The sequence below is a fragment of the Haliotis rubra genome, unplaced genomic scaffold (genome assembly GCF_003918875.1).
Source record: "Haliotis rubra isolate DU_JTF1 unplaced genomic scaffold, ASM391887v1 Scf448, whole genome shotgun sequence".
NCBI lineage: Eukaryota > Metazoa > Mollusca > Gastropoda > Lepetellida > Haliotidae > Haliotis > Haliotis rubra.
The window spans coordinates 70,253-93,096 of NW_025767133.1; the positions used below are offsets into that span (position 1 = coordinate 70,253).

The 22,844-nt window shown below is 41.3% G+C and overlaps 1 protein-coding gene across 1 annotated transcript in view; it reads right to left on the reverse strand.

The window, feature by feature from the left end:
* Positions 1-2,144: 2,144 nt before the first annotated feature.
* Positions 2,145-22,844, reverse strand: part of LOC124289734 (putative carbonic anhydrase-like protein 1) — a 129,636-nt gene continuing 108,936 nt past the window's right edge. The window contains exons 5-10 of the mRNA XM_046726379.1: positions 22,020-22,115; positions 20,121-20,187; positions 8,261-8,415; positions 6,725-6,853; positions 3,448-3,493; positions 2,145-2,309 (exon numbers count right to left, since the gene is read on the reverse strand). Of these exons, the coding sequence (XP_046582335.1) occupies positions 2,287-2,309; positions 3,448-3,493; positions 6,725-6,853; positions 8,261-8,415; positions 20,121-20,187; positions 22,020-22,115 (516 nt within the window). The 3' untranslated portion in view covers positions 2,145-2,286. The remainder of the gene's footprint in view (positions 2,310-3,447; positions 3,494-6,724; positions 6,854-8,260; positions 8,416-20,120; positions 20,188-22,019; positions 22,116-22,844) is intronic.

Sequence of the window (22,844 nt, forward strand, 5' to 3'; positions counted from 1 at the left end):
ACATCTGCATATCTATGTGTATACTTCAAATGATAAGCTAAGCAACATTTAATATAATATTAAATTTTGCTGTTCTAAATTTGCCCTGACTTTCAAGGAAATATGTTCCAGGCGATAAAGGAAGATCCGTACATTGAGTTGTAGTAATCATATACTGAAACGAAAAAGAAAGTGTCCCGAGTTTGTTTTGCTATCTAATTGAAACTCGAAAAACTGTTTTTGAAATTGATTATGTATTCTATTTAGACGTAATTCATTTATGAGGCAATTTGTAAAAAGTCATCTGTGGTTTGGCAATTTCGTGTAAAAATAAATTGGTTCAATGAAAACCTGAGTAAGAAATACATCTGCAACCATTTGGCTCCTACCAAGGTTTGTTTCAGATAAAATTTATCGATTTTCAAAACTTTTCAAAAGATGTGTATTCCACTAGCTTTTTATTTTTCAAAGTTTCACATCAAATTCTATTTAAAAAAGAATAGAATCAACTGGAATGCTGGCTACATGTCAGTGCTTGTAATATTTTACGTAATATCGCTAACTTAAGATGTTCTCAACTGAACACAAAGCACATGACCAAATCAGCTGAGAGGTATAGTTTATTTCCCAATCTGTAAGTTAATACCTTCAGCTGGGGCATTTTTAAAGTTGAGAAACACTGATGACAATCCCAAAATCAATATATTATGGTATTATGCAGTGACTTGTAAAATAAAAGAATTGTTGAGCAATGCCTTAAGACAAATTCATACGTTGTTTAAGCCAAAATGTATAAGATAATATCTTTCAGTATTACTGAACGCCAGGCAGCGGTGTTCTAGATCTACCAAGCTGCGCCCCCGGATGTGAGAAACCAATGCAACGAATGTGGCACTAGGTAACATTGATCGGATGAAATTCGGGTTTAATATAAATTTGATCATCCTCGTACTTGGAGTGCTTGTCGGATTTGACAAAAAAAAGAGGATTGATATCGTTGCTGGTCAGAAAAACCTGAGAAAGAAAAGCTGGGAAACATGGCGTATTTTATAAGGGCTCGCGAAGACCCGGGTTGAATAGGTCTTCAGCAACACATGCTTGTCGTAAGAGGCAACTAACGGGATCGGATGGTCAGGCTCGCTGACTTCGTCTATTGCGTAGTTAGATGCTCATGATGTTCATTATTTGATTGTCTGGTCCACATTCGATGATTAATACAGCCCGTCGTCAAATAGCTGGAATATTGCTGGTTACGGCGTTAAATAACTACACAAAACACAAAGGCTTCTTCCCAAGAACAGCGAAAGATTCTAAATCGTGCACGTATCACCTGACGTCACAGCTCTGCCAAAACTTCAGCTTCGGCTTGAGAAATCTGCAATAGAATCTTATGTCTGTCTTCACAGATTATCATTATCAGGTAGATGTCTGTTTTCTTGGGTGTCCTGTCAACCAGAATACACAGGTGTGTTGTTTTAAAAGCATACACTTCTACCTTGACAAACTCATGGTCCTTGATGATGAGATGATGATGATGATGATGACGATGACGATGACGATGATGATGATGATGACGATGATGATGATGACGATGCCTTAACCAGCTCATTTGGGGATTGAGCTTTAAATGAAAATTGCCCACAAGTGTGCTTTGTGATGAATCAGTCGAATAACATTCAATGTTCACAGTGGGTGAATGTGATGTGTGTTTTAACATTGAAATCGCAGGAAATGTTAATGTGTGAGTGAGTGAATCAGGTTTAAAACCGCTTTGAACATTATTTCAGTTACAGTTTCCACCACACCTAATCAGATCCCGTAGTTTAACAAGCACCTTTCGTAGGGAGCCTTCAGTGCAGACAGAAGCATTAGGCAGCTGTGATTGGGTGATTTTGTGTAAGAATTTTGTTTTTCTATAAACGTTCATCCATCCACTACTTAACAATGACCATATTTTCAATATTTAGTGATATCTTTTTTAACACAATGAATTCTGCTAAATATGTGCAGAGATATTTTCAAAAAGGTGACATTTGGTTGGTGTAGGTGTGATTACGGAAAAGGAATTGGTTAACCGAGCCAAAAGTTGTGGCTTTAAGTCCATACTCTGCTTATATGTACATGCACATGGACACTGTAGCTGGGGAAACAAAACAACTCCTGCATACATTTCTAATTTTTGTTCTTTATTACAACTCTACATTTGTACAAAAATATATAAATATGACAGAAAACGCGACATGCATACATTATGTTACAATGTTGAAGTGTGGCGCCAGCACGGTCATACTGCATCCTGGTCTTCCGTCAGACATCAAGGGACGGGTTTACTGGAAAACAGAAGGGGTCAGGTTAAAACTGAGTTTATACAGTCTGTAATTTTACTTGTCAACTCAGTATGGTATCACAAGGAGTTCTTAAATTTATAAATGTTTTCAAATGTAACCAATTGTTAATGACTTTGATGCTATTCAAGCTGAAAATAGAAACCATTTATTGTTTACTAATTTAATCTACTCTTACATTATTTCTGAGGTTTTCTGCACACAATAAAAGACATTTCAAGATACATATTCCCCAAGATGAAAAGATTCTATTGCACTGAAAAAACTTTTACGGATTTTCTCCTGCGAAGTGGCATTGTAAAAACAACCCCACCTAACTGCATTAAACGATATTCGTCGATGTATTTGGTGGATATTCCCAGTGGAAGTATTTTTAAATGTTAGCACCTTGATTTGAAACGGCAAAAATAAGTTTCTTTCTATTTTAAATCGAGCGATACGACCTAACCTTGACAGTGATGAAAACAAAAGAGCTGGTGTCAATCATATCAACCTAACAAATCAGTATCATAGCGTGTACAAATATTGAGTCGGCATAAAAGACGCCATCAAGTTTCAAGCGTTAGGTTAATCTTTGGCAGTATTTTGTTTGTTGTGCAACACCGCACTCAGCAATATACCAGCTATATGGGGACAGTCTATAAATAACATGAACATTGTTCAACACAATTAGGATACGATGACATGTGTCAACAAAGTCAGCGAGCCTGACCACCTGATCCCATCAGTCGCCTCTTACAACAAGCAAGGGTTGCTGAAGACCAAATCTAGCCCGGATCTTCAAAGGTCCTAAGGCAGTAACTGACGACATTGAAAACACGTGTTGACAAATATTAACAGTCACTGATTAACAGTATCGTGAGGATCCGTCTTGTAACTGGTCTTCAGCAACCCATGCTTGTGTAGACTGACGGGGTGGTCTGGCTTGCTGACTTGGATTATGCATGTCCTTGAATCCCAGTTACGGGGATCGAGGCTCATGATGTCAGTCACTGGATTGTCTGGTCCAGACTCGATCACTGACAACATACAGCTGTTATACTGCTGATTGTGGAATTAAAACAATCTGCAAACAAACCCGAATGTGGGAAAACCAAACGTTCCAAATATAAATAACACTCACTTTGATAAAACGTGTATCGTGTCATCCCACATATGTTGCTTGTGCTCTGAAAAGAAGAAAAACAGTCATTTTAATACTTGAATGAAACAAGTAGCTTTATGCCACAAGAGTTAACAAACATTAGTTGTCCGGTAAACGGTTTCGACCAGACCTGAACCCCCAGATCTGCATAACCCGTGCAGTCGATAACAACAGGGCTGAAGGTATGCCGCCAATCCACCTGACACATTGACGAATACACGGAGAGCACGAACCCCACGTGCACAGTCTCGCGCCACCGGAAACACCTGTTCCATGGTCCTTGTTTCGTTGCACACGAAACACTAACTGTCAGAAATGGCAGTGTTCGCGGTTTTCTTTTGCTTTGTTTGGTTTCACATCAATACGTGTATGTTCGAAGCTCCAAGTCTCCATCGATATATAGATGGGCAAAGTGCGTGAGTTGGGTTCTCCAGACATAGGCATCCATAGGTGTGTCTTGCCCAGAATCGATTCTTTGAAAGCTGCCTCGGCATATCTTGAATAGTGCTGATGAGAGCTAGAAACAATATGGACTCACTCAACTGATGTTGGACCAAGACCCAAAGATAAACGATCATAGATGTAACCACACACCAATGATAATTATCAGGGCGCATTAGGGATTGAAACCAATTATCAATTCATCTTGTCAGACTGACTGACTGACTGAGTTTGGTTTTACGCCGCTTTTAGCAATATTCCAGCAACATCACGGCGGGGGACACCAGAAATGGGCTTCACACATTGTACCCATGTGGGGATTCGAACCCGGGTCTTCGGCGTGACGAGCCAACGCTTTAACCATTAAGCTACCCCACCGCCCCCATCTTGTCAGAGATAAGGGAAGCAACTCTGTTCAGCGAATTATGAGATATCAATGATATGAGTGCGCAATTGGAATTTGTTCACCACACCCCAAATAAATGATCAAGTCTAGATTCAAACCCCTATTTAGGGCAGAAAGGAAGCCTAGTGGTTAAAGCGTCCACTCGTCACCCGTCAAAGCCCCGGGTTCGATTCCCCACACGGGTACAGTGTGCGAAGCCTTCATATTGCTGGAATATTGCTAAAAGCACCATAAAACAATATTGACCCAAACCCCATATCAGCGACGTCTAGCAGAATTGAGCGGGGTAACTCAGTATTCTAACTTGAATCATGTTTCTGCGACCCAGACGTCCTAATATGCGGCCACCTTGCCCAAACTATAGGATAAAACCCACTGAAAAATCCCAACTCGTGTAATTATGTATTACACTACGGGACGACTCGGGTAGGATATAACAAGACCTGTCATCTTGAATTTTGTTTCTTCAATTGAAATTATCAGGCTATCGAATTTTTCACACAGGTTCGGCTCATAAAGAATAATTCAATCAAATATGACATCGATGTCCGTCAAAGAAAATCGAATCTCCCAAAGAAAAACAAATTCCATTTGTGAACGAAATTTATTTCAATCAAAATCTCCTTCTTGTGTTACAGGCACCTGCGATGGTTTGTCAGTGAGCCTCGGTGGTTTATGGCAGTTACCGAAATTGATATAAGCAGGTGCGAAGGAATTTAGTTTAACGCCGCGCAGGACAACATTGTATTTGTAGCATTTTATAGGAAGGAAGTTCAAAGTGATGCCAGGTAAATGGTAAAAGTTTTCTGCAATTTCTGAAAGACGTGACTCTAGCAATTGACAAATATTTCCTATCCAAATAGGCCTCCAGAGTTGAAATGTTCATGAGTGAGAGAGCGAGTGAGTGAGTGAGTGATGTTACACTAAGAACCATGTGACGGTTGATGGTGTTTCTCATGATATCCATCACGGGTTTGTCTGCCCCAGATAATTGTACTCACCTACTGCCGTAATTGTGTTGCAATATTCCCAAGCACGGCGGCCTATAACAACATCCACTAACTCGAGGGGAATCGAACTCGAGTGAGTGAGTGAACCAGATTCGAAAGCGATTAAAACGTGGAAAGCTAAGTTCAGAATGTTACATCACTATATGATGTCTGACTAACAGAGAATGTCGTAGTCTGTCTCACAGTCCCTGAACCATATTAATTTCTATACTGTCTTGCCCTCCCTTCAGTGCTAAAGCCCTAAATGAAGCAAGTCTAATTCTCCCCAATCTCTGGTCTACTTTGGGCTCCTTTTCAATTTAAATGGGTTTATTTGTTACAATCAAAATTATGCATTCAGAGATTAAGCGTTAGTCTAGGAATGTCCTTCAAAAGATACTTTCCAATTGAAAATATCTGTATGGGAAAAACATGGTTGTTTCATAATATGCCAAGGCTACTCTGACATTCAAAATCGCTATAATCTAAATGTTTTGCATTGCTTTGTGAAGTTGTTTCTCTGACGTCAGATATATTGAAACATCAGTCTTGCAAAACCGTTGGGATATATAATTTGGCTTCAAGAATCTGAATAAAACTTATTAAAAATTCCAAGAAGATATTGTTTTAGAGGATACTTGAAATCAACAATTTTCCTCGTTTGCGCAGAACAGTTTGCTGTAATCGGAGCAGAAAGAAGTTTATGTGCCTGTTTGCGTTTTCCCTGATCTTGAGACGTCTTCCAGAATAGCACAAAACCTGGCTTAACGGGTTTCTCCAGAAGGATTCATCGAGTACTACAGAACGATCAGTTGTACTGAATCGGCGAAAGCTGTTCATGGACAAGTATCATATTCCATGTTATTCCAAGATACCACATTCTCCCTTTGAACTAATAAACTTGAACTATTCATGTAATATAGTCAGCTATCCTGAGGACATGAGATGAAAGATGCCTACTGTATTCATTTTGAATAAAGATGAAGTAAACTATCAATAATATCCTTAGCTCCATTCTCCATATTCAACTTAACATTTTTAGATCAGTTCTAAAAATTCTAAACTGTGATGTTAAGTTAATAATATAAAACTTTACTTTTCACCTTGAACCAGTGAACCAGAGTGAACCAACGCGATATATTAAACATAGTTTGATCCTATTTAGTTAATGCTAACCAAAACGTATACGCTAAATAAAGGACTAGAGTGAGTGAGTTTAGTTTCGTCATATTTAGGTAATATCACTGTGGGGGACACCAGAAATGGGCTCCACACAATGTACCCATGTGGGGAATCACATCTGGTTCTACACTTTAACCAAAGGCTACCAAACAGCCCCCTCAAGCCCAGAGTAATTTTGTAAACGCTAGTAACTAAAAGGCACAAACTTTTTAACGTGCTGTAACATCATTTGCCCTACCGTTCCTGGATGGTTGATATTGGTTCGAACCACTCTGTTGTTTATAGGCATGATGGGGCGGTTGTTGTTGGCCACGATGTTGTTTGGGTCGTCTTTTATACCTTGTTGGAGGCGCCGTAATGACGTCAGCTGCAACAAACAACACTTGAAACATTACTTCAAATTTTAGAAATCAAATGAAATCAAATGCTAGTCCAGTAGTCTAAGGCGCCGCAATTAGCTGTGAAGAGTTGCTTCTCAGGGAGTAGTCCACAGGGTAGCCTGAAAGATTGTGTGTTCAATTCCCGGTTCGTCCTGACTCTCTTACTTTGGTAGCGCCACGCCCTTGCTCGTTGGTTTTACCAAACGTCTGAGCGTGGAAAATGGCTGACCCGACCCCACCCCTTTACAATGGACGGACATACTCTGACGTAACTGGGGTGCTGTTAAAACGATGTTATATCCGACTGGGCTGAGCCGAACGCATCAGGATATCAGAATGGCAAAGAGGGACGAGTTTTGTGTAACGGCAGTTTGACAGAAAGTTGGTTATATCACGGCGTGCTGCTTGAAGTGAGAGGAAAGCCCCAAACGAGGTAGAACATTTATTACTGGTGAAGTCCGCCCTTCGGTCCGACAAACCTAGAAACATTATCAAGACAAGCATTGAATTCGGTCCCACGATCATAACACCTGGGCATACCTAAGGGACGCAACTCTTCCCAGCTAATTGCGGCGCCTCAGAGAAACGGGAGACCCTGAGACTTCATTCTCTGAGACTTCACTCCCAGAATAGTGAAGTCAAAGCGGTTAAAGGGAAGCAACAAAATCTTAGGGAGACTTTATGCCATTGCCTAGAGGAAGGTAACCAAGAAGCACAAATTATTGATAAATCCGACATTTTCAGAACATATGAGCCTGTCAGTTTTGTCCAGTTAAATGCCAAATCAATAGATCTGACTGGAGACCTATAAGTTCTTTAGAACGGTTCCTTCACATTCTCAATATACCAACGTAATTGACATCACCATCGACTGTTGACATGGCCGTGCCTCTCCAGTGTTAAATGTCAAGTGTATATCGATATGGTCGTGGTTGATATTCTGTACTCTCTTCGCCAGGACAAAGTATGACATACACACTCAGCTGAATGCCACATCAGCTCATCATCGGCAGCTAAATTCAAAATACTTGAATAAATCTCCCCGTCAACTTTTAAATGTTTGCGTAGAGGTCATTCAGCTTACCTATCTTCAAATGAATATTTAACTGAGGAAGAAAGATATTATATATTCTTGCATCTTATATTTGGTTGTGGCAAAAACTTCTTGTCAAACTGAACAGATGTCATGAACATCGATCTATGCAACTGGTATACGACAACAGCTATCAAGTCTGCGAGCCTGACAGTCAGATCCCGTTAGTTGTGTTTTGGTTCGTTGAGTGCCAATAAACCGGATCTTAAACACCCAAGCTGAAGACTGTCACAAAAAGATGCAGGTGACAAATAAACAGGTAACCGTTGAACTAGACAAATAATGAATCTAACATGCTTACCATATCTTTTGAAATGTATATGGGCTTGTTGAATATGACCCACGTGACCGTCTCATAACATCCGGGTTGTGTGAGTGACCCCTCGTACGTGACGTAATAGTTGGTGTTGGGGAAGAGGGCTTTGGCGGGGATCGTCTCTACCCGGGTTGACTGGCCTGGGAACGAATAAACGTCATGATTAAAAAATGCTTCCATAAATAACGGTAAATGTTTGACAAAAGCAGTTTTTGCCAGATATGCTGTATACCCTGGATAAATTAATCGTTTCCGTAAGTTTTGGAACAGTGATCTAATTAATTATGCATAAATGACATATCTCTCTTATAAATAAATATAATTATAAATACCCCAACACTCGATCCATTTGACGTGGTATCGGCTTCCTATACGTTGGAGATGAATACTCAAAGTACAATGTACATATGATACAATGCACACCTTTAGTCATTCATCGGGTCACATGACTTCATCAGTGGAATCTGCCATGCACATAACGAACTACGGTTATATCGAACTGAAATCTACGTAGTCCCTTAGAGTTCGTTATAACCGAACTACATGGTACATGGAAACCATGTGGGAATCCGACCATCTCTCCATAGTGACAGCAACAACCTTAACCACTAGGCTTTCTAAGCATGGAAGTAGTACATGTTCCCATAAACAATGTCAAAACAATAATGTGAAATATCCGAGGCAATGGAGAGCACACCGTTCTTGGAAATCGTAAAATGCGACTAACGGGATCGGGTGGTCAGGCTCGCTGACTTGGTTGACACATGTCATCGTATCCAAATTGCGCAGATCGATCTCATGCTGTTGATCGCTGGATTGTTTGGTCCAGACTCGATTATTTACAGACCGCCGCCATATAGCTGACATATTGCTGAGAGCGGCGTAAAACTAAACTCACTCACTCACTACTATTAGGTGTAGAGTTGCATACAAACGGTGCGTATAAAGATCTGCCCTACTTGATATTTTATGATATAGAATTCGATTTTGATGGATGTATAGCTAAACATAGTGTCCAATGTGGTAAAATGTGTGTGCGTTCTAACTGATGTCTTCATGTCTCAGTGGTCGGATGTCCCAAGGGAACATATTACGACAGGACCTAATTTCACGCTACGACGACCCGTGTTTCAACCAAGTTCATCAACATCCTACTGGGCGGCAGGAGAAACTACCAGATCATTGTTTCTACAATGCATGAAATGTAAACTTGCAGCTGATCTGTCACGTTAGATAAAGCACGATAAAACATGTCCACATACATAATGACATAAAAGGAATGTGGTGACCCAGGGAGACATGGACACTGAAGTATCTGGGAGATGCTATCCAGGACGTGCGGATGGCGAATAACTTCGCCTGGAGTTACATCCCCATTATTTCCTATTTTTGAGGGTGGGGTGTGTGTGACTGTTCACTGTGACTGACTGAGTGAGTTTAGTTTTACGCCACACTCCGCAATATTCCAGCTATATGGCGGCGGTCTGTAAATAATCGAGTCTTGACCAGAACATAAAGTGATCAACAGCATGAACATCGATCTGCGCAATTGGGAACCGATGACATGTGTCAACCAAGTCAGCGAGCCTGACCATCCGATCCCGTTAGTCGCCTCTTACGACAAGCATGGGTTGCTGAAGACCAATATTCTAACCCGTGTTCACTTTGGAAGTTGGGTCCATTGGGCATGCCATGAGCTGAATGATAGTGGATTCGAATCTTGGTTTATCCTGATCATATTCCTATGTCTACCCCATACTCGTGCTCTTAGGTTTCACCAAAGCGATGAACGTCTGGCACGCACGCACGCACGCACGCACGCACACACACACACACACACACACACACACACAGCGCACACACACAGACGTACATACATACATGCTGACCCTGGCCTTTGGGCAACGTATGTACTTTGATCATGTTTGAAATGATTTCTGAGAATCTAGATATTGTAAAAAGGATATCAGTTAAACAGCAAAACAGCAAATATCTGGATAGTACGATAGCCTCGTGTGGACATTCCATATACCACGAAATCCAGTCACTCCTTCACCGTGTATTACTGGGAGCAGATTTCATCACAACATATCACTTTAACAAGAACATCTAACGTCGAAGTAAAACGTAGCGCTGTGAGATGGAGGGTCGATAAGCCTTATCCGTTCCTACTACTGAAGTCTAAAGGCCTTAATAGACAGTCGAAAAACAGTGTTATCTCAATCATAATTTCTCCGTATTTCATCTAAATTCCAGCTTAAAAGCTACTGAAAACCCATTTCCAACTCAGTAAATGTCAATGGATTTCGTGAAAGCACATGACATTAAGAAATATGAAGATGGAAATTATATGCTCTTTATTACCAATTTCCGCTGATGTTTGATCACTTCATCAATCAAATTTATGTGAGCGAATGTTGTTTCAAGCAACATTTAAGCTAGATCACGGATGTCTGCAAGTTCCCTGTCCGTCACTGAGGCTGTTTAGGACAGTGCCTAAGGACTTCAACAACCCATGCTTGTAGTAAGAGGTGAATAACGGGATCGGGTGGTCAGGCTCGCTGACTTGGTTGACACATGTCATCGGTTCACAATTGCGCAGATCGATGCTCATGCTGTTGATCACTTGATGTTCTAGTCCAGACTCGATTAGTTACAAACCGCCGCCATATGGAAGGAATATTGCTGAGTGCGGCGTTAAACAACAAACAAACTGTTGTGGCTGAAGGACACGACGCTTCGATTTTCGATACAACGCTCCACATTTAATTGCGGCGCCAGGTACCACAATGTCTCACATTCGCTCGATATAACGTAAGTAAAAGACTCGATCAAATTTTAAAAAGATAATGACTGAAGTAAAATGTCAAAATGTTGAAGCAATACAAGATAAACGCCACTCCTGCAATAGAAACGTTTATCTCCCGAAATTTTACTGTTTTAAGTCATAAGCATCCCATCAATATATCAAAAGAGCTTTACTCAAAAACATTAAAATGTAACGTCAAAACAGATATGCTAAAACCCGAAGTTAAAAGTGGTTTTCTTTCGTAAATGACAGACAAGAATACTTAAGGAGGTTTTTTATATTTCTTGTCAGATGTAAATGATACATCAGTTAATATTTTTTGTCATTATTTTGTTTATAGGCATGTTTCCGTATTCTGCATCAAAGCCGAACGTGCGTTCAAGTTGCCCAAAACACCATTCACTTGTCACATTCAACAACGGTAAATAGCCAAATGTGCATCTGTGATTTACCCACTGTACTGTGTAGAGTTACCTCCCTTGGTCCAAGGATTCGATCGAATCCGACATTTGAGCTTAACATAATCCTTTTTCTTAGAACCACATCTGCGCTCGTATTTTTCACAAAAGTTACTATTGCTGATGTGGCGTTAAACATCAAACAAAAGTTATACATCTAAAATCTTAGTACTTGTAAGCCTTTGGAAGATTTCATTCGGAAAACGTAGTATCGATGTAACCACTAATAAATTCTCACTGAGGCAGGAAGCCTGATGTGAAAAAGTACCATGTCATAGACAAGCATTAATAATAAACTATTTTCCATCTATGCGACATGAGACAAGTTGCATAAGAAATAAACATCATAATTAAACTCTCTGTAAATTGTGAGACTTTACATCACATTCACGATCTAACATGGTCTCTTTAACACTGACACGGTATCAATTGTATCTGTTTATGGCATTCTGAGATACTTCTTACACTGAGGCAAACATAATGATTGCAGAGAAATGTAACACACACTCTCCAATGACTCTACATTCTACTGAAGCTAAAGGCAAACTGAGTCCCATGAGCTCCCACGAGTGACTTCCTCTGGTCGATGTGGCGATCCCAGACTGTATTCCCCACCCCCAGAGATCACTAGAGTTTCTCCCACACTGTCAAGAGTATTTACCAACCGTGGGGGATATATATCAGCTGTCATATCTAAGTCGGCCCCAGGAAGTGACCACGACAGGGAAGTATCATTATACGTTACTTGTAACGGGAATAGAAACGTGAATATACCAGCTGACTGACGTCTAGTTTCGAGTCACGTGATGGAGATATATCTTTTACACCAGATGAGCTAGGCGCGTTTTCTCTTATATGCTTAGATTTACGTGAACCCGGAACCCGGAACTGTGACGTGAAGCGCCACAATCACGACCATTTTGCTATTTACTGTGTCACCGTCAAAGCATTTCTGTTGGATTGTTTTTCAACAATTAAGAGTCTGACTCTTTCGAGCCTAACGGTGCCATGTTCATAGTATAGTATTTTTCTGTCATTCCAAGCCTTCCATCCGTGACCACTTCAGTGATATCTTCGCGAAACTGCATACCTTTAGGCGACAACTGGGAAATTAGCCATTAATGTCTGTTTGTCATAGTGGTCGTACTGGTCAACTCGTGACCACACCACAAAATGGACCAAATCAAGATTCGACAGGATGCTGATACAGAACAGATGATGCATGAGAAAAGTAACGATGACAATTCATCTGACATGTTACAGATGTTGAACGCTAACCCTGATTAAACTGCCATTTGTTACAACTCCATCAAGTTAACCCTAACACCCAGCGTTTAGGCTGTCAACCAATATTGATCAAATCAGAAGAAATATGAAATATTCTCGAATTGTACGTGATCGCATTTGTAACTTAACGCTTTGGAGATTATAAAAACTTATTTTCTAAAGCATAAATTTCCATGCGTTCCTGGAGACAATGCCTCGTTGGGGGATCTGTTGTAATATCATCAGCGAGGGGGCAATGACAGAAGGTACAATTCTGGTGACCTTTCGGTTTTACAACACTGCATATTTGCATGTCATCAAACAGAAACTCTTTGTAATCTAATGCATAATTTATCTGTTTGCTTTTGTTTCATGAGATTGAATGTTTTAACTGTAGAAAGAGATTACAAATGTGAGCGTGTTGCGAGTAAAATGATATCAAATATTGAATGTTATTAAAGACAACATGAAATCTAGAAGTCCAAACGTTCCCCGGGTCGAGTTCATTGATCCAACCAATGCTTTATTGTCCTTGGAATTAGGAGGGACTACACTGAATTTAGATTAAATTGTGGCCAACAACAACCGCCCCATCATGCCTATAAACAACAGAATGGTTAGAACTAATATCAACCATCCAGAAACGGGGGGACCAACGGCGTAATACATATTTGTGTGTGTACGTTCGTGCTTGCATATATGCGTGCGAGAGAGAGAAGAGAGAGAGAGAGAGAGAGAGATAGAGAGAGAGAGAGACAGAGATAGAGAGAGAGAGAAAGAGAGAGAGAGAGAGAGAGAGAGAGAGAGAGAGAGATAGAGAGAGAGAGAGAGAGAGAGAGAGAGAGAGGAGGGAAGAGAGAGGGGTAAAGGATAAAGTGGTTGATAGGTATACATGGGTAACCCAACTCAAACTCACTAACTCACGCTTAGAATTAGGAAGAGCGAGAGAGGCTTCACAGCTAATTGCCGCGCCTAAAACGAACTGTCCTAGCATTTGCGTTCTATTGTCTGCTTTCTGATGTATTTTTTTCAAAGCTAAATTTACATTGATAGCCCAACTCAAACTCACTCACTCATCACATGAACACTGATGTTGTGACCAGTATACCTATACCTTTACGGTACATAATCCTAATTAGTCCAGACTCGAATATTTACAGACCGCCGCCATATAGCTGGAATGTTGCTGAGTGCGGCGTTAAACAACAAACCAACCAACCAAGTATCTTAAAAACACACTTGCTAAGAGAGACAAAACGACAAGGCTTTGGAAAGCAATATGACAACCACCACGAAATATCCACCGATTCTTCCATGCACAGTGTTTTTTATACTTTATTATTTGTAGCCAAACGAAGATGGTGTAAATTGGCTAACATTCCCAGTTGGGCGATACACATCCCCTGCAGTGACGATCGCAAAACTGACACAAAACATTGACCAGATGATGGAACACTGCATCATCTCCGTGAACTCATCAACGCAAACAGTTTTAACATCCGACTGTGGCAAAATACAACAGTTTGGGGATTTGATGACGGGAACGTCAACCCTTGCTTTGTTTAATTACCAACAGCGTCATCAGAACAAACGTAACTATTCAATCACTGCCTTGACAGAAGGGCGGAAAATAAAAGTCCCTTTAAAAGAACTCACGTCACAAAGTACATGCTATATAGAATACGGAACAGCAGCGAGAGATTGCCTCATCGGCGGCTAACACACTTCCAAGGAATAACACAGTAATTAAAATCTTGCAATCTCTCTGATGGTATTGAAACACATCTGCTTGGGTAAAGGTTTATTTAATCCTTTGGGTGCTCTTATATTTGTTCCTTGTACTACGCATGCGCGGATCAACATTCGTCGTGTCCCGGATATTGAGTGGCACGTGTCGGTAATCCATCTGATGACGCTACACAAGCCATATAATTATTGTTTGTCCCATTCACACCATCCATCACTTATCTCCCTTTGATCTGGGTGTCGTTACATGTGGTTCCGAGCAAGTCGTAATGGTCTCAAATGTTGTGAAGTTGAGCACTGACTGGGTTCCTGTCTACCTGAACGACTAGACAGGTATTTTATTACATCACTTCCCGCGCCAAGTCCCATGGGAATGTTGAGGCACATACACTTACTTCCTTTAACATGCACGAGCATCTGCCAGCATCAGCAAGTTACGTTGATACACTACAGGTCTTCCAAAGTCAGGATGAAAGGTCATTGGTAGATCGCGTAAGGTGAGCTTTTAGCAATACTCCAGCAATATCTCAGCGCGTGACACCGGAAATGTGCCTTACATCTTCCACTCATTTGGGGAATCGAACTCGGGATGTCGGTGTGACAAGCGAACGCTTTAATCAGTAGCCTACAAAACCGACCCGAAAAACCTAGAAACGTATTCAGGACGAAATCGAGACGCACATAGCGATGTTGTGCGAGATTTGGAAGGTCAGACGAGATTTGGTCGGTCAGACAGATTTGGCAGGCGAGACAAGATCTGGTATCAAGACGAAGCACCACAATATTCAATACGGGAGAGAATCCTAGCCGATATTTGACTTAGAAAATCTGGATTTAAAAATATATCGAAACATGAGTACGTATCATCAAGATGAATGTCAGTATATTAGGAGAATCCCATAATTCCCCGTAAACATGGAGAAACGAGATTTTTGTATTTGAGAGAAGCCCCATCTTGTCTGAACAACACGATGTAACGTCAACAAATATAACATCTTAAATAACTTCAAGTTTTCTCTCAGCAAGAGATAATACCGAAAGCTTCTGTGTCAATCTTTGTTCAGTATTGATTTCCGACACTTAATAAACTCGGGAAACTCTCGCTGGAGTCCATGAGATAACGTGAATTCCAAGACCATTAAGACATTTCTGTTTGTACTGTAGTTACCAGACTAGCCCTGTTAAATTAGACACTTACATCAACTGACGTCATCGCGAGGATCCTATCTGCCTCCCTGGCATCGAGATATAAATACCTCGCAGTATGGCGACCGATTAAAGAGAAATAAAGTCGTCTTACATTTAATCACCTCGTTAATAACTAATTGCTGATTATCAAGAGTAATTACATGGATATTTAATGAGTATTCAGTGCAATGTCCGTTTGATAACGTAGATGCGAGTAGCTTTAAGGTTAAAGTGTTCTCTCGTCGTACCAATGGTGGTGGTGTAGCCAAGTGGTTAAAGTGTTCGTTCTTTCCGAAGAATCCTGAGGTTTGATTCCTCACATGGGCACAATGTGTGAGGCTCGTTTCTGGTGTCCCTAGCAGTGAAATTGTTGGAACATCACTTAATCTATCTTAAATATACACTCCCTGACTATCTCGCAACAATGCTTGCGCAAATTAGAAGTCGACGGCTGTAATTTTCAAACTGGTAGATCTAAATAAAAGCGAAACAACCCTTTGTATACTAAAAAACATAAGATTACACCAATTGTAACTTGCGAAGGGGTTTCCCTGCAGTACGTATTTCCACGTACGATACATTTAATTCCTTTTTGACAACGGTTACTCGATCCCGTTACTTGACCCTGTGATCGACCCGATGTACTCAACACTGTATGTACTTTGTAGAATAGATATGTGGCCTCATTAGGACGCATATATAACAATCAATATTAACAGAATATAGTTCGATTCGTTCTTCAGTTTTGTGCTTAACGCCGCATCCAGTAATATTCCTGCTATATGGTGGTGGCCGGTAAATAATGGAGTCTGGAACAGACAATCCAGTGGTTGAAGTCATGAGCACCGATCTAAGCAATTGGGACATGGTGACATGACCATGCGATCTCTTCGTTGCCTTTCACGACAAGCATGGATCAATTCTAACTGGGCCATAACAGAATATAGAACCCGTCGCCTCAATTCTGAATTTAAGTATAATATCCTTGACGACCTCCCCCCGATCAGCTTTCTATGTCGAAATGTTCAGATAATAGAGTCCCTCCTACGTGCATTAAATTGTGCATAAACTAAATAACTTACATTCCCAAACTTGGTCTTCTAAGATACGGATGCGTGAAAAGCATAGACTGGATAGTAAATCAATTATGCAGAAAGGGCCTAAGGACATTTGACAGTTTACTGATGTTATATTTACCCAGTGTTATGAGCCCTCTGTGATACTTAACGTCCCCCTTGGCCTTCGCCCTGGGCTATGGCTCTTGACCATTAACTATGTATTATTAAATAAATAATCGAGCCTGGACCAGACAATCTAGTGATCAACAGCATGAGCATCGATTCTACGCAAATGGGATACTATGACATGTGTCAACCAAGACAGCGAGCCTAACCACCCGATCCCGTTAGTCGCCTCTTACGACAAGCATGGGTAGCTGTAGACCAATTCTAAACCGGGTTTTCACGGGTCTTGCTGATCTTTAATGGGTTAGGTGCGGGCTATTTATAACAAACGACGATTTTTACAAATGCATATTTTCTGTCTATCTGAACTTTATAGGCAAGAGAGTTGACGCAATCGCTTTAATGGCTTCTTACATCCTTGACGTGTCATGTTCCAGTATTTAACTTGCAAATATCATCGTCAAACATTTATAGCGACTTTCAGAAAAAGCATGACAGGTAAGTTCATAAAGAAACTAGTTGTTGATCTGTTTTGTCAAACGTGATAATGTGATGTTACAGATTGAAGTTGGAGCTCGACCTTCTGTTTTCTCATCACATTCGACTGCACATCAATGGCTGCAGTATTGATTATGCGGCAGTATTCCCTAACTCACTCACTCAGGTATGGTTCACCCCAAGCGAGTGAATGTTGTTCAAGGCCGCTGACCAAATATAGTTACATTCAAGGTGACCATTATTCACATGAATAGTTCCATATTAGTTCAAGGGGAAAATCTGACATCTTTGAATGAATAATGACATTAAACAGAATAATTTATCAGGAATAGTTTTTGTCTCAGTCGAGACTTGACTTTTCGTGTGTGTTACCTAATGAATCCTTGTTGAGAAACCCGATAAGCGAGGTTTATAGCATTAGGTGCCATTCTGAAGGACGTCTCAAGATCAGAGAAAACACAAATACACTCATAAACACACTCACCTCTTTCAAGCTGTTTTACTCAGACGTAATCATTAAAACGTTCTGGATGAAAATCGTTCACCAGAACGATCAAACAGACTGTATTTTGAGAATTGCCAGCATCAATTGTTATTTATACTTCATCTGACAATAGTCAACCTTTTTTTTCGCTCAATTTAAGTTCGACAACCTTAAACAGTTCCCACACATCTGTGAATAATCTTTATCCAATTTGTGTGTGTCGGCATCATCAGAACCTAGAATTGCGATCAAACAGAACTTTCGTTTTATGACCATGTGGGCGCCACTGACCCGATGGTCTTCAACGCTATAACTCGCTGTGCAGAGTTACGTCCCTTGGGCATTCTAGGAACCTGTGATCATTGGGCGGAGCTGAATTAAAAGTTAGACCTGATAATGTTTGTAGGTTTGTCTGTACCACGCCCGTGATCAGGGAATTCACCAAAGCGGCAAACGTCCAAGGACGGAATCACTGCGGGATTTGCTCTCACATCAAGGGTCTAGTTTGGGCAGCTCGAACAATGAAAAAAACTAAAACAAATAAATCCTATTCTTTTCACTCAAATGATATTCTGTAATTGTGTGTTAAAATTAAACGTCAAATCGGCAATAGTTCAGCCATAGACTGTGCCGTTCCACAAAGCTATCTAACCGCTGAAACGATGGTAAATCTGACTCGATTATTTAAATACAGCTGGAATATTGCTGAGTTCGGCGTTAAACAACAAACAAACAAACAATCGAAATCCCACAAAGGAAACATACGACAATCCTCGCGCTAAGATGGCTTTGTGGAACGGTGCCTAAACATGTCAACAGGAATCGAGTATCGTTGCTGGAACATAATACTTTTCCCCAACGTTATTGGCCAAACGTAAGCCCGCATTGTTCCCTGACAATCAAGTCCTCAGTATGAAGAAACCGTATCCTTACTTAATAACCAGTAAGCACCCTTGCATTGCTAAATAACTCTGTTCCCACATCACATGACAAAAGATAATGAAAAGGAGTTTCTCCTTGTATGACACCCAACATCCATTGATTACGATCAAAAGTTTCCCTTGCTCTAAACCTCACCCATAGCCTTCCAGATAACCTAAAGGTTCCCCTATATCAAAGTCAGACCCACAAGGCCAAACCCACGTTCACCCTCACCCTCATCCCCACCCGAAACTTCGTACCCTCGTGCACTGTGCCAACAATACCCGTCGTGTTTCCGATTATGACTAGACTAGTTGCGTTACAACCTAATATCGTTCGATTTTCATTTGTGCAGGAAGATTTACGCTATCACCCAACACGAGACAACACAAGAATCTCTCAAGAATCTCAGTTCCACATCACGGTATATGTGCGCAAGCGGGCTTAGTACCAGTGTAAACAAACACGGGGATATACCTACACCTCAAGCGATAACAGCCTGTTCTGTTGATATACAATTTGGGCCAGAGCAGCTTCACTTTACAAACACGCTTCAAGGTAGTCGACTATTTGCTTTCATTCTGTACTGTGGACCAAGGACTGTTTAGTGTCGCGCAGTCATCGCCATCGAGTAATTGACCACTGCCTGCTCTTTTGGTAGACAGGATCCCAGTCAAGATCAAAGAGTTGCCAGCATTGTGACCAACAGCCCAACACAAAACCGTTCCCCGATATTTACACATGTCCCTCTACATATAACCTTGAGTATACCCTAAATTCAATATAACACTAAACCGTTCCCCAACATTTACACATATTCCTCTACTTATTACCTTGAGTATACCCAAATCAAATCCAACACTAAACAGTTAGACATGTTCCTCTATTTATTACCTTGAGTATACCCTAAATCCAATATAACAGTGAGTGAGTGAGTTTGGTTTTACGCCGCTTTTAGCAATATTCCAGCAATATCACGGCGGGGGACACCAGAAATGGGCTTAACACATTGTACCCATGTGGGGAATCGAACCCGGATCTTTGGTGTGACGAGCGAACGCCTTAACCACTAGGCTACCCCACCGCCCCAATATAACAGTGAACCGTTCCCCGACACTTACACAGGTTCCTCTACTTATTACCTTGAGTATACCCAAACAAATACGTCCCAACGACACCACCAAACGAGGAGGAACCGTCACGAGGTAGTTTAGACAGTTCAACAGTCGAAAAGACCGATTACTTTTGTAGAGAACAGTAATGATCATTTAGATGAAAAAATGTGATTTACCTTTCCACAATATCCGTTGCGCAAAGGTTGCCATTGTTTTAAAGGCTTCGTTCACGGGCTGACCAATCTGCGAGAAATCAAGGACATTGATTAAAGATAACTCTGGTGCTGTGACAGATTTATAGTCATCTTGGGTGATCTCTCCGTCTCCCCATAAAGCACGGGTAATGCGGGGTGACAGGGAGAGGGACACTGTTCATATCGTTTAGGGATGAAGCTGGAAGGGTTGTCATTGCTGCAGCGTTTGGCTGAGACATTTATCTCCACGCGCCATCAATTGTCGAGTTGATGACGTCCAATTGGAACCGGTCCATGACCGTTGCGTTATAAGTTATAACGTCTGGCTATTGTCTCGGGAGCCCGCTACTGTTACAGTAATGGTTCGGTGTTGTGATATGTGGGCTTGCGTGGTGGACTCTACAGTGACAGATGTATCTGCCACGGGGTTCGGGCAGGAAAAGAATCAGCGATATTTGAAACTGTTGCGTGCTGTGCAGCGGTTTCCCTGCATCGCAGAGGGGAGCAGAACAACACAGGAAAAACATAACTGAATTAATGTTTGGATCTGATGAATGGCTTCTTCAGATGGCTACCATGTTACATCTCCATTCTTGCTTGATGAATGCCCAACCCCAGACCAATTAGCTGTAATATTCGCAGCAACAGCGTCGCTTTGAGTCCGATCCAAACAGCAGGATGATAAAAACAGCTGTCCAAACAAATTGGAGGAATTGTGTGCGAGCTTACATGGTAAAATATATAGGATGTGACGCTTGTACGGAACTTTGTTGTTTAACGCCACACTCAGCAATTTTCCAGCTAAATGACGGCGGCTTGTAAATGTACCAAGCTGGCCAGATAGACCTCTGATATTAAGAGCAATGCCCCATGCGTTTGAGCTATGGTGACATGCAATGGACCCAGCCTCCGAGCCTCATCCTCCGATTCATTAAGTTGCCTGTTTCAAGCATAGCTTGCGGGGGAGCACTCCAATGTGGATTCCCAAAGGGCATAAACATTGTAGGCCTCGGTTTTGTTACATAAAACATGAGCCGTGAATGTCAGCCACATACATAGTTGTGTGTATGATATAGCGCGATTCTGTGACTTTGCTTGAAATGGTAAAACTCGAGGGGAGAGAAGAGAGATAACGGAGGAGCCGACGGGAGGAAAAGTAAGCTCCTCGAGGACAGAGAACACAAGACCGAGCAAACAGCAAGACCCGAGCCAAGTGAAAGTAAGACCTGAGGGGAGGGAAAGCAAGAACTGTTGGGTTCGGTAGCAAGACCTGATGGAGGGAAGGCAAGACCTGATTTGAGGTAACGCAAGACCTGATGGGAGGGAAAGCAAGACATGATGGGAGCTCAGGGAAAGCAAGACCTGATTTGAGGGAAAGCAAGTCCTGATGGAAGGGAAAGCAAGACCTGATTTGAGGGAAAGGAAGACCTGATTTGATGGAAAGCAAGACCTGATTTGAGGAAAGCAAGACCTGATGAAGCAAAACCTGATTTAAGGAAAAGCAAGACCTGATTTGAGGGAAAGCAAGATCTGATGAAAGGTAAAGCAAGACCTGATTTGAGGGAATGCAAGACCTGATTTGAGGTAAAGCAAGACCTGATGGGAGGGAAAGCAAGACCTGATGGGAGGGAAAGAAGACCTGAGGGTAGGGAAAGCAAGACCTGAAGACCTGATGGGAGGGAAAGCAATTTAAGACCCGAGGGAAGGTAAGCAAGACCTGAGGGGAAGGGTAGCAAGACCTGAGGGGTGGAAAGCATGACTGAGAGGAGTGATGAGCAGAACCATATGCATTAGTAGAGTCATATGAATATCAACTTCCGAAAACAATAGATGACGTCAACAGAGGTTTCAAATGACGGTGAATATTGATATTTTACATACCTCTGCGAACACAGACACGATAGCAATGCCGTACGGGGCTTGTAGAGCCTCTCGGAAGGAGGAGTAGATATCAGTGTTGTAAGCTACGAGTTGAATCTGAAAATGTAAATTGCAAGAATATAACACACCTTGATAGAGTTCGTATTCATTCATTCATTCATTCATTCATTCACTTATTTATTTTCCTTTCTTTCTTTCTGTCTTTTATTCTTCCTTCGTTTGTTGAGGCACTTCATAACAATTCTAATGCAGAATATATTTCTAGTGATATGAAATAGGGATTCACGCTGTGGGTGACCTGGTTGATTTTCTGTTAATCATACTTGTCAAGACTCCTGTACTTTTCAAGCTATGGCTACCAAAGGGACAGCGAACTAGCAGGGGGTTCAGACTCGCTGACCCAATATCCCATATACTGTCTTCATATCCCAATTGTGTAGATCGATGCTCATGCTGTTGATCCCTGGATTGTCTGGTCCAGACTCATTATTTACAGACCGCTGTCATATAGCTGGAATATTGCTGAGTGCGGCGTAAAACTAAACTCACTTACTCACTCACTCATTCATGAAACTCGGTGAAATCTACAAGTCAGGCGGACAGCACGTGTTGCGTCTATGAGTGTCACTGTCATTGACAGAAGAACTTCTCAGCTGATGAGTAATTTGATAACGTTGACTTTAAAAATGATTGACAGACAATTGCGTTTTTTTTAATTCAGTTAGTTTCTATTATATTCGAGGTCTTGAAGGATAATGTAACTGAACCAGAGACAGACTTCACCTTTGATCGGAATCCTGCTGCTGTAAGTGTAGATATAGTTAA